The 12,605-nt window shown below is 42.9% G+C and overlaps 1 protein-coding gene across 1 annotated transcript in view; it reads left to right on the plus strand.

The window, feature by feature from the left end:
- GRB2 (growth factor receptor bound protein 2) overlaps positions 1-12,605 on the plus strand; it is a 50,632-nt gene that overhangs the window by 34,351 nt on the left and 3,676 nt on the right. The window contains exons 3-5 of the mRNA XM_068209518.1: positions 5,047-5,144; positions 9,490-9,612; positions 12,357-12,525. Of these exons, the coding sequence (XP_068065619.1) occupies positions 5,047-5,144; positions 9,490-9,612; positions 12,357-12,525 (390 nt within the window). The remainder of the gene's footprint in view (positions 1-5,046; positions 5,145-9,489; positions 9,613-12,356; positions 12,526-12,605) is intronic.

Raw genomic sequence — 12,605 nt, forward strand, 5'->3', positions numbered from 1 at the left:
CTGTTGGTGTGACAACCCCAATACGTGCTGTTGGTGTGACATCCCCAATACGTGCTGTTGGTGTGACAGCCCCAATACGTGCTGTTGGTGTGACAACCCCAATACACCAACGTGCTGTTGGTGAGACAACCCCAATACGTGCTGTTGGTGTGACAGCCCCAATACGTGCTGTTGGTGTGACAACCCCAATACGTGCTGTTGGTGTGACAACCCCAATACGTGCTGTTGGTGTGACAGCCCCAATACGTGCTGTTGGTGTGACAACCCCAACACACCAACGTGCTGTTGGTGTGACATCCCCAATACGTGCTGTTGGTGTGACAGCCCCAATACGTGCTGCTGGTGTGACAGCCCCAATACAAGCCAACCCCCTGGGAAGCTGACCCTCCCCGCACTTGTGCAGATGTCACTCTTCAGACCCAGCTCCTCCTTCATCCCTCCTCTCAGAGTGTGCACAGTCCTTTGTGCTCAAACCCTTCTGATGGTCAGAGATCAACTTTCAACAATACAAAACTTACTTATAAAAGAACCAGATCTTAACAGATCCTCTTGCATTCAACATTTGCGAGAGCCAATATTACACTATCCATTTATTACACAGAGAACAAAAATGTTTTTTATTGGGCTGTGGTGGTGAACTTGCTTTGTTGAATCCAGACAGTTTCCCTTGAAGCAGTTTTTACTTGCTGGTTTATATCTACTTTGTAACTCTCAGAGCAGAAAAGGAGCCATTTTTCTCTAATGAAAAGCAGTGTTAAAGCACCTCTGCTTTAACACCCTCTCTGAGGGTGAGAACCCTGCTGCCAAGGGCCGTTCCATCTCGCGACAAGTAATTTCCAGGCTTAGAAATTCAGTTACAGAAGTGCTCCCTTTGAAACATTTGTTCACTTAATAAATTTTAATTCCTGCCCGAGTTTGAGAGTTGTGAGTGCTTTCCTTGGATTTTTTAGACTTTGGGAATGTTTTTAATGTACTGCTTTGTTTTCTTTGTGACATTGTCAATGTGACTTTGGAGGAGAAAAACTACATTGGCAATAACAGGTGCTACTGCAGCAGTTGTGTTACACTTTCTGTTTCAGTTAGCACAGTAAGAGTCCCAAAACCTTGGAGTTCAGGGAAAAGAGGAGCTTCAGCCAAAATTCAGAGCCCGCTCTGAATACATTTTTTTGGGGGTTCCCTCTCCAGAACTGAAGCATGCTGATTAATTTAGCTAAATTCACAGCACATAATACTCAAGGCATTTTATTTAGTTTCATGTTTGCATGTGGGTGTCAGCTTGAAAGCTAAGCCAGATCTGCTTGTTATGTTCCAGTTTAGTGCCTGTGTGTCCTTGAAAGTGGTTTGGTTTTGAGAAGTTTGAGACTGGTGTACAATTCCCAAGGGTGTGCTTGGAAATACTCGCTAGGTAAGGAATTGAGCATGGCTGGGGATGTTCTAGCTGAAACTTGGGAACTGCCTTGCTGCAACTCTTCTGTGGTGCCTCTTCCCCATTTCCATGGGAACAGATGGGCTTTTGTTGATAAGAGCTGTCATCAAACTGGGAAACTGCCGGGCGGGCGCAGTTGAGCCACTCTTACTGTAAAACAGGGCTGACTGCGGGCTGAGGACATCACATGGCAGCATGGCTTCAAATGAAGGGGATAAAAATATCCTTCCTCCTTCCTCATCTCAGCACAGATGCCCCAGTGTGAAAGGAAGAGTCGCTCCGGCATAGACCTGGTTGGATCTATGGCAGCCATGGGATTGGATGCAGAGGAATGCTTTAGGTTTTGACCTACCCAAAGAGCGGCAGTTTTCAACAGTTGATCTAAAAATGTGTTGCAGATTTTTTGCAGATGTTGAAGGCTGTCCAGTTTGGAGCAGTGAATCTTTAAAGTTTCATTTTGTTACTTAATTTATTTGTGTTTTTGTTTTGTACTTGGCGAATTATTCAAAGTGATGCATGTGGTACTTAGATTAAATTTTGTAGCTTTGGTAAATCCAGGGAAATCTTACTGTAATTCACTTAAGAATCATTATTTTTCTTAGAGGCATAGCACTGTGTTTTAATATCCAGATGATAAATTTCAATATGGTTTATTATCTGGAAGTCACTTGGAAGTATAGAATAGATTAACTTACTGGGTGCTTTTCATAAAACATTTTGCAGTAAAATGGTTTAATTACTTAAAGTCAGTTCTTTCATTTCAGTGGATTTACAATTTAAAATAAGAGAGCAGTGTCAGATGTAAACATCAAAGAGAGATACATCAGTGCACAAGATTCCTATGTGTGTTTTTTCCTATGTGACTTTTTAGTTTCACTAAAGGATGTTAGTGGCATAATTTTTTTGAAAGCTGAAATTTTACAGGACTGTTCTGCAGTTTTCATGATAATAGCTCCATAACTTCATAGGAACTACCAGAATTCCAGCCTTGTGCATGGGACTGCAAAGTTGTCCTGAATTTAAGGCACTTCAGTACAAGTCAGTTTTGCTTGGCTAAGTATTGGTGGCAGCTTCAGGGGTGTCTGACACTGTCAGAAGAAGTGGTTTTGTAGATCTGTGTTGTGGAGATGACTCCTGCTGAGATGATTCCAGAACGTGGAGCTTTGGAAAGCAAACAGTGTGTTCTGTTCTTTCTGGATGAGCCAGAAAGGGGAACCCAGGGGTGTTTACAGGGTGAGTGTGTGTGTGTGAGCTCTCCTTTCTGTAACACAGGGCATGGATCCTTGGCTGCCTGCCAGGATGTGAATGGAGCTGTGACAGCTCTTTAAAATGATCCTAGAAAGGACAACGGGCTGCGAACATAGCCTCAGCCTGGTGGTGTGAGGCAGGAAAAGGTCTTGGGAGCAAACACAGCCGCTCAGGGGGGAGCTGTGGAGGGCTCATCACTACAGCAGAAGTCCCCTGAACAGGTTGGACGTGCAGATATGTAGGTAGTTACCTTACCCTGCCTTTAATCAGCTATTTTTTATTCTGGTCACAAAGCTTTAATGCATCCCTCAGCACTGCTCTCTTGCTGGCGTTTGGCTTCAGGCCAGGCATTAATGAGTACCCCAAGCCCAATGTGATTTGGCTCCTCCAAATCTATTAGCATATCTTCAGAGCAAGATAAAACTCATTAAAATAATTTACATTTGGGCGTTAGAATTTCTGATAACTTTTTAATACCTACTGCCAAACCCCCAAAACTGTGGCACTGTCGTTCAGGTGAAACTACAATTTACCCATTATTTCTGAAAGAAGAACAGACTGCCATATCTCAACTGCTTTCTGATGGTGATGAAACGAGTCTGTAGCACATGAGCTTATCAAAGCTCATGGGAGATATCTCCGATAAAGAAAAGCACACCATTTTGTAAGATTTGGTTTATTAGAAATCATATTAAAATATGTTGTACTTGAGTTGTATTCTATTGTGCAGGGCTCTAGGCAAGGCAGCTTGAGGTACAGAACAGCCCCAGATTACTGATTCTTGGAGGCTGTGTGCTGAAATCTTTACATGACTGAGTTACAGATCTGGGCTTCAGCTCATGCCCTCCCAGGTCTCTGCACAATTCACTTTTTTACACACCTATTTTTGATCTCTGCTGTCCCTGTTCAGTATCCCAGAACTCCTGCTGGTGTCTCTCCCTGTATTTCCTGTTGAGGAATCAGTCCCTGCCCAGGTCACAGTCCTGCAGCTCCAAGGCAGTCCAGCAGACATCAGCTGATCCAGGGCAGCTCTCCACGTGTGAGCTCTTACCTCAGAGCCTGTAAAAGAGCCACGCTTGAACTGCTCATGACCTGTGTTCAGATTATCCCAGCTAAAAAACTGAACTCTGCTGTGCGTGCTGGACCAGTGCTTGTACATAAATGCATGGAAGCCCAAAGTAGTAACTGCACAAAAGACAGCTTGCATGTTTCATCCACATGTAAGTACTTGGGATCTTTTAAGTGTTAAAGCCTCTTCAGCTGAAAATATCCAGAAATGGGTCTTAAAGAGGGATATCTTTGCTCACCTGAGTTCTGTAGATGTGGCCCTGCTGCTGTGCTAGTTCCCCAGTGGAAGTGCTGGCACCCAGGGAATGGACATCCCATCCACTTGGGAGTGAAGGAACATCCAGATAACTATTACACCCTGTAATTTGCTGAGGAGGCTCACATTTTGCTCTCTTTCCTTTGCCACATTTCATTTCAGTAGGTTCAGTAGGTTTTGAGGTTTTTCTCTGTCATACATAGCAGTCAGCAGTGAGGCAGATTTAGGGTGTTGGTGTGTCAGAGTTTTGAAAGGCAGCAAGCAGTGATCTTTAGAGTGGAATTTTCTGATGCATTCCAGTCAACTGTAAGAATGAGACATGCACTTGCAAATTCTTGTCTGCTTTTACTCTTTCTTTTTTTTATTTCCTTTCACCACCCTTGAAATAAAAAACCATAATGGCATAGCAAAAAAGTTTGTTTGAGGATTTGTTGGATATCTTCACCATAACTCTGTGTGTGTAGTATGGGATCTCTGGATTTGCATTCATATTTCTTTATCTTTGCATTTCCTCATCTCCCTGCATTCAGGCAATGTTAATCATGTGGTACTTTTGTGATCTGAGGCTTTTTTTGGTGTTGACAAACACAAAATCATCTTAAGGAGAGGTAGTTTCAAACAATAGCATGGTTTTATTTACAGAACATAATACAATATTGGAGAGATTGCTTTCAGTCAGTGCACCAAGCTTGGCTATTGCACCGTACCAATTGACTGAAGTTCAATGAAAAATAAAGCATCTAAGTTTTTAGAGCATGTATGTTTTGAAATACCAATTTCTGCTTTTTAAAACCACCTTTTCATGTGGCTCCTCTCTTGTGACTCCTGGTCTTTTGTTCACTTTTAAAATTACAGCAAGAAAAATATCCCCATCAAAAATAAAAAGAAGGAACTTTGTTCATCTACATTTGCTGTTTGAATGTGTTTAACTTTATTAATGTAAAAACTGCTCAACACAAATGGGAAGAATTAACCTGGTACCTTTATCAGTCTTGCTTGTATCTTGAATGTATCTCAAGCTTAATTTTTGTTTGCTTCCTTCCTTCAGGTTTTGAATGAAGAATGCGATCAGAATTGGTACAAGGCAGAACTCAATGGAAAAGACGGCTTCATTCCCAAGAACTACATAGAAATGAAACCCCATCCGTAAGTAGATCTTATGGGATAGGCTCTCTTGGTCTTACTCTGGGCATCCTCACAAACAGAAGGATGGTTTTCTGCTAAAATGTTACCAGCTCTACTCAAGTGTATGGACAGATAAAGGATGCCTGGTGAGTTGTGTGTCTCTGGCTGTAGTGTTTGCTTTAACTCCTTTCATAGTAGCTGCATAGCAGGTTGTTTTGGGAGGCTTTTCTGGTGCTTTCTCTGGTGTTTTTTATGGTCAGACAGAGCAACCTTTGAGTTAGTAGCCATAAACCGGCAGAAAACCCTTTAGTAGAGAGTTTTCACTATCACTGCCCCAAGAAAAGTGTCTGTGTTCTTGTGATGATTCTCAATTTTATTTAGCAGCTAAGTGTAAAAATCATGGCATTCACAGCTCTGCAAAAGGTGAAGGGTTTTTGGAGCTGAACTTGTAGCATGTCTGTCACATCCTGAGTATAGAATCACAGAATTGTTAAGGCTGGACAGGACCTGTAACAGTAATCTGGTCCAACACCTTCCTCACAAAACAGGCTGATCTCAAAGTGCTGCTACACAAGTATTGCTGCCTTGAACTGCTGCTCCAAAGAGCTGTGTTTGAGTAACTACTTCAAAACTTTCCCCCTAGGTGTAATGAACCCAGCCTGTGAAAACTGTAGTATTTCATGACTGGGTATTTTCTTTGTGTCAGTTTATGTGTTTCTGCTGTCTTCTGCTAAACTTTGGTTCTGCCAGCCTCCTGGATCCTGCAACATCTGAATAAGAACAGCAAGCTCTGGGTAACAGATTCAAAGGGAGGTTTAGGAGGGAGAAGCAAAACCTGTAATCAGGGGTTTTACAAGGAGGTGTAGCATTTCATTTGCTCACAAAAACGGATGATTTACGTAAGTGTTGACTGTCATTATATAATGAAGATATTGCAGTTAAATGCAATCAAGAATTTTTTTTCTAAGGGCCCTTTTGAAATAGCAGAAGGAAGCTTCTGAGGGCCTGGCCCCAAGAAGGAAGAAGAGGTGTCATACTTTAGGGCAGCCAAGTGGGAAGTGAAGCAAGGACGCACAAGAAAATTCTGAAATTGTTTAAAGCTTTGTTTTCTGTCGTAACATGTCTGGCTTACCCTGATTGTACCAGTCTGCAGGGGATCCCAAATCCACATTGCAATTTCTTTCACATTGATTTGATGCTTGTACCTTCTCATTACAATTTTGCAGGAGTTATCCTGCAGTGATGTCTCCTATGATGATCAGTTTATTCTGTGATCCTCCATGGTGTTTTGTTTTAGAGGAATAGAGTTATCAGTTTTCCACTTTTTTTATAGCAAAAGGGAATGAACAATATTTGAGCCTGCAAGTGGGCGAATTTGGTAGTGGTTTTTAAGCATAGTTAATTTGTTCTTATCTGAAGATGTTTTGAACTGCTGATGGCATCTGGATGGAGGCAGTGCCATGTGTCAGCAATGCTGGGAGTCTTAACTACTGCATTTTAACAACCCTGGGAAATTATGCAGAAGTTTTTGTAGCACAATGTAGGCTTAGCTGTAGAGCAAAGCTCTCTAGTCATATAGGTCGTACAAAAAGCAAACTGCAGCCAGCTGAGCAGTGAGAAAGAGAATGTGCCTTTGCTCACAGTATCATCAAATTGTTTTCAAGAGGTTTTGGAAAGAAAGCAACTGAATATGGCTTTAAATTCTGTCCTAAGATCCAAGACTTAAATCTTCCAACTGCACAGCTGGTATTAAATGCCGTGTTTCTCCTTACTTGTATTTTGCAAATCTTACAGATCACTTTGTAACTACCAGCAAATGAAGCTAAAAGGAAAATGTGGCACTTTTCAGTGACCAGACTTACCTGGGGATTAACCTGAAGGGTTAATCTGAATTATCACCTCAATTAACAAAGCAAAGACTGAGCAGAACTAGGCAGGACAGAGAAGAGCTACAGGAAGCTCTGGGCAGGGAGGTTACTGTGAAGGCACAGCAACACCTTGCTCTTGAAGGGGACGGGGGAAGACTGTGCTGTTTATGAAACACACCATGGATCTGATCCAGGCTCTCTCAGGTCTTTGTGTTTGTTATCAGCTTGTCCTGGGGATATTGCTGAAGTCTCACTTTGCACTGTAATTTCTGTGGAGGAACTCGGCCAAGTGAAATGATTGTGCGAAGTGAAGCCGAAGGAATTGCCAAAGTGCCGATTGAGGGGAGGCTGGAAGCGATGAGAACCTGTGCTGTACAATCCGTGCAGCTCCCTCTGGCTGTGCAGCATCAGCAGGAATGCCTGCTTTGGTTCTGTAGTGCTGACAGGATGAGTTTCACCTGCATTACAGAGCTTGTTGGAGTCAAGCCTTATCAGGCTTGCCCTTCAGAAGAAAAGTTGTGGGAATGTCGTCGTCACTTTGCCTAATTCTCCACAAGTGATTTTTGACATCCTGTGGTGTATGTTAACTTTTTTAGACATTCTGTAGCAAACATATGTGCTTTACAGCTGTATTCTTAAGTAGACAGTAGTCCTGCAGAATAACTGTTTCATCTCTGGGGTTTTCTTTTCATTTAATTCAGGTTCTTTTACTCTGGCTAATGTGGTAGTAAAGCTACAAAACTGCAAGGAAGCTCAAGAATTGTGAAAGATTTTCAGTCTGTTTGAAGTGCCTTAGAAGCAGATAGCAGAAAACTTACTTAGTTTGGCATAGTCACTTTGGAAGTGTTATTTCATTTAAAAGAATGGTACACTTTATAGTGATTCAGTAAAATTTAGGGGGAAAACAGCTGTTCAAGCTTCAGAAAGGATTCTATTAAGCTCTTTCAGGCTTTCCTTCTTACTTTATAGAGAAGGTGAAGTTGTTTTTTGTTTAAGATGAAACTGTCACATGAGTAATTGAGAATTATTTGATAACTAAACAGTATTAAGATACTTTGTAAACAAGAATCATGGCGAGATGTCTAAAATCATAATATAAAGCTTACTTCAAGCAGCATTTGGCAGAGAAAAAAATCAGGACTTCCTTGTCTTTCTGACAGTAGTGCCAAAAGTCCAGGAAATTAAATACTGTCTTTGAATTCTGAAGGAGTTTCACATAGTAGTTTCTCTTGGTTGATTTTTGTGGGCAGCAGAGTGCAGTGAGGGGCAGATGGGTCTCCGTGGTGATCTGCCACCACCTCACCTCAGGTACCAAGAAGCAGCACATGTGCTAAGCCACCCAGAATGTACAAAATGCCAAGAAATTCTTAACCACTGGAAACAGGATGGTTGAGGGAGGAAGCTTTTCCTTTTTATTCCAGGGGATAAAAAGTACACACCGAGAGTTTCAAGCAAGCGGAGTGTGTTTGGTAACCAAGTAATCAGTCCTTCTTCAGCTCTAGAGGTAGTTTGCCCTTAGAGAGAAAGATCTGGTGACTTCTTGACGTCACAAGAGCTCCAGCTTCTCTTAAGAATGACTGTTTCAAGAAAGATTCTGCACCTCCTGCCTTGTTGCTGCAGCAAATCCTTCACTGCAGACAGTGGGCTGTGTGAGTGGAGCTCTTGTTATGAAATGCTCTCCTCTAAGGTCAGTCATCTGCGTGGGTGTGGGTGTGATAAGTGCTGCTGTCCTGTGTGATCTGTTCCTCAAAGCTGAAAGCTCTGCTTTTTAGTTGTGAAGATGCTTCTGCTTTTCTCATGCCATGTGACCTACCACTCATCCCTTCTTTGCCTTTAATCTTGGATTAGTCTGGAAATGCAAATGTGAATGGGGGCAAGGATCCCGTGACCAGTCTGTTGGTCAGGGCTGACGATCTGGTGGCCTGAGGTAGGTTCAGCCTTGGTGTCATGGTCACCCTGTGGCTGGTGAGAATTTTGGATGTGGTTTGCATAAGGCTGCTACTTCATGTGACTCTCCTGTGAAAGCTGCTGGATTGTCCTGCCTGTGGGAGAAAGTGAGAAAAGAGGCTCCTGAAACAAGTGTCATCAGCATCTTTTCTGGAATGGAATCCATGCCTAGCTCAGCACTCCTCTGCAGTGGAGCAGAGAGACCTTGAAGGAATTTTTCTCACTTGGTCTGTAAGCCTCAGCTTTCTGACAGATGATACTTGTCTTGGACCATAGGACTCTGGTAGGGCTCAGAGATTGCACTCTGGGCTGCAGGAGCAAACTGCTGCTGGATGAAGATACTGATTCTCTCTACTGAAGTAGATGTGTTTTACCACCTGATCTGAAAGGGACAACAAATTGATTTAGATACAAAATGCACTTTCCACGTGTGCAGGATGGGGCAGTGCATAGACAAGATCTTGTTTCCGGAGCTGTGGTGTTTCTGGCTCTTCCATGAATGGATTAAAGTTCTTAACTTTTCCTATTGTTTTCTTTTCCTCCACACACAGGTGGTTTTTTGGAAAGATTCCCCGAGCGAAGGCTGAAGAAATGTTGGGTAAACAGAGACACGATGGTGCCTTCCTCATCAGGGAGAGTGAGAGTGCTCCTGGGGACTTCTCCCTCTCAGTCAAGTAAGTCATGCCCAGGAGCAATTGTGTGCTAATCAGGCATCTGCTGCTCCTTTGGACTGGTGAGTAAAAGGGCAGGTGATTGTCAACAGGAGCAGGAATAATCTCATCTCACAGATGCCCTGTTATAGTAAAAATGCGGCGAACCCCGGATTCAGGGAAGAAATGATGATGTCTGGCTCCAGATCAGAATGCTGAAGGATAGCTTTATTAAAACTCTACTCTATTACATTAATATACTATTTAAAGGGCTACTATACTATCCTACATACTTACTTACTTCTTACCTATCTAACTCAAACTCGTGACTCTCTGCTGAGAGCCTGAGCCACAGCTGGATCCCACTGGTCACTGACCCCAAACAACCTTCACCAGGATCCAACCCAGCCATCACTGCAGGTGAACAATCTCCATACCCCATTCCACATGGGCAAAACAAAGGAGCAGAGATAAAGATTTTTCTCTTGTTCTCTCTGTGCTTCTCCAAGAAATCCTGAGAGACAGAATTATGTCTCTCTGTCCAGAGAACATGAGTGTCACACCCTGTAGCATTCCTATTCTTCTAGTGAGATTTATTCCCTCTAATAGAACAAACATCGTTGCTCTGGTTTGCAGTGAGCCCACAGGACTGACCTGGTGGCACATGGCTCACACAGGCCCAGGCACTGTCTGGTGGCCTCTTTGTGGATCCCATTCCTCCCTCTTAGAGCCACAAAGCACCCAATGTGGACAACCTCCCATCCTCCTTCATTCCTCCTCTGCAGTGCAAGTTATTACTTTATCTTCCCTCTGTGTTGTACATTTGCAAGTATGTTTTTCTCTGCTTGGCACATGCTTTGGTAATATTGCCATTGACTAGCACTGGAACATGGAGCTGTGAAACCAGAGGTCCATTTGAACTCTCACAAGTATATTCCATATGGGTTAGGAAGAAATTCTTCTCTGTGAGGGTGGTGAGGCCATGGCACAGGTTGCCCAAAGAAGCTGTGCCTGCCTCATCCCTGGAAATGTTAAATGCCAGGTTGGACAAGGCTTTGGAGCAACCTGGTCTAGTGGAAGGTATCCCTGCCCATGGGAGGAGGATTGGAATGAGCTGGTCCTTAGGTGATTCCCAACACAAGCAATTATGTGATTGTCTGATCTGAAGTCACTCAAATAGGGGTATTAGAAACTTGAAAAGATATGTGAGGTAATTTAATGGAGGATGGAGATGGGAAGAAATCTGCTCTCAGCAGCTGATTTTGGTTTTTTTGTTTTTTAAAATTATTTTCTATATTTTTCCCATTTTCTATCATAAATAAACAAGATTTCCTTTAGAGTCCTTACAACATTTTTATTATTCATGTGCAATTCCAGCTGGCTCTGTTTTCTGTGGCTGTCAGTGATCTGTCTCAACAAGACTTGTTTCCTTTTTTTTCTGGTCATCTTTGGTCTGTAACCAAATTTTTGTCCTTCTGTACAGCAGTACTGAGTCATGCCAGCAAACTGGATTAAAGCCACTGATTTTAGAGATGCTTATATTTCTGTCTTGAATAGAGTCATCCAGGCTGGAATATTAGATATGAATGGAAGCTTCAATTGCACAAAGTGCATTCCTTTAAGAAACAGAAAGTTACAAGGGCATCACTGGGGCTGCCTGTTCAGCCTGTGTTGCCATCTGGTGGTAATGTCTCAGTTGGGTGGTTTTTTTCTGTGTGTATAATTTAGGAAAGTCCTTTTCCTAAACAGTGATCTGTAGGATTTGGAATGGTGAGAAGCTCACAGGCTGAGGAAGGCAAAGCAGAGGCAGCACCCAGGAGTTGTTTCAAGTCAGTGTCTGCTTTCCCCACTGCTGTATAGGAGCCATGCATGCCAAGGGGGAACAGTTGTCTTCTGTTTTATGTGTTTTAAGCTGAAGTAAAATTACCAATGTGCTGTTCATCTGGAAAATCCCAGTGAACCTCTCCAGAGTTCCTCTTCATTTGAGTAAAAGTGTTGGAAATGTAACTGCAATTGAATACCATCATTTGTTGGAAAAATTGTTAACACAGAATTGAAGTTTCTGCTTTATGTGTGCAGCATTATCTTTGAACACTTTGGGGTTTGAGGGTTTTTTCTCCTGTTATATTTTGTTCTGTTTTTTTTTTTTTTTTCTTTAAAGACCAGAGAGGTCCTTTTGTTTCATAAGAGAGCCTTTTGCACTAGTCCATTCTGGTTGCCAAAGGAGCCAATTCTGCTCTCCCTGTGGCAGTGTTTTCCCAGGAATTTGCCTGTAATGGGACTGGTGCTTATGCATTGCATTGTTGCACCTACCCAGTGGTGCTGTGGGAGGGAGGGACTGGGGCTGTACGAAGCAGAGGACCATGGCAAGAGTAGCACAGACTGAGAGTGGCTTGAGTCAGTTGTGAAACTGCTGGGTGTGAAGAGCTAAACCAAAGTGCTTGTGCTGTTTGACTAGCAATTCTGTGTTTGGGGATGAGAAGTGGAAAGCACCAGGGTGCAGCTGTGTTGCTGTGACCTTGCAAAGTCCCTGGCCTTTGTCCTTGGGATTCTGCACCATCTTCAGCAACACAGGTGATGGCATATGTAACGTACAGCAAGTATGTGTGATGCCAGCTATGGGATTGCACCTATGTTATCAATGTCATTGACAGTTTTCACTGTGCCCTGAAGGACCTTTCCATTCCAAACTCTGTGCTGATGATCCCAAAAGGAGTTCCCCATGGCTATTAATGTGCTCTTTTATGTTCTTCATTCTTTCCATACAGGTTTGGAAATGATGTGCAGCACTTCAAGGTGCTCAGAGATGGGGCTGGCAAGTATTTCCTTTGGGTGGTGAAGTTCAATTCATTGAACGAGCTGGTAGATTATCACAGATCCACATCTGTCTCCAGGAACCAGCAAATATTTCTCCGGGACATTGAGCAGGTGCCTCAGGTAAGAGAAGTGTCCCTGTAGAGTGCTGGTCAGGCTATTGCAAGCACAGTCTGAAGTGGGATTGCATTTTAGAGTAAGAA

This window comes from Anomalospiza imberbis, chromosome 19 (genome assembly GCF_031753505.1).
Source record: "Anomalospiza imberbis isolate Cuckoo-Finch-1a 21T00152 chromosome 19, ASM3175350v1, whole genome shotgun sequence".
NCBI classification, from domain to species: Eukaryota; Metazoa; Chordata; class Aves; order Passeriformes; family Viduidae; genus Anomalospiza; species Anomalospiza imberbis.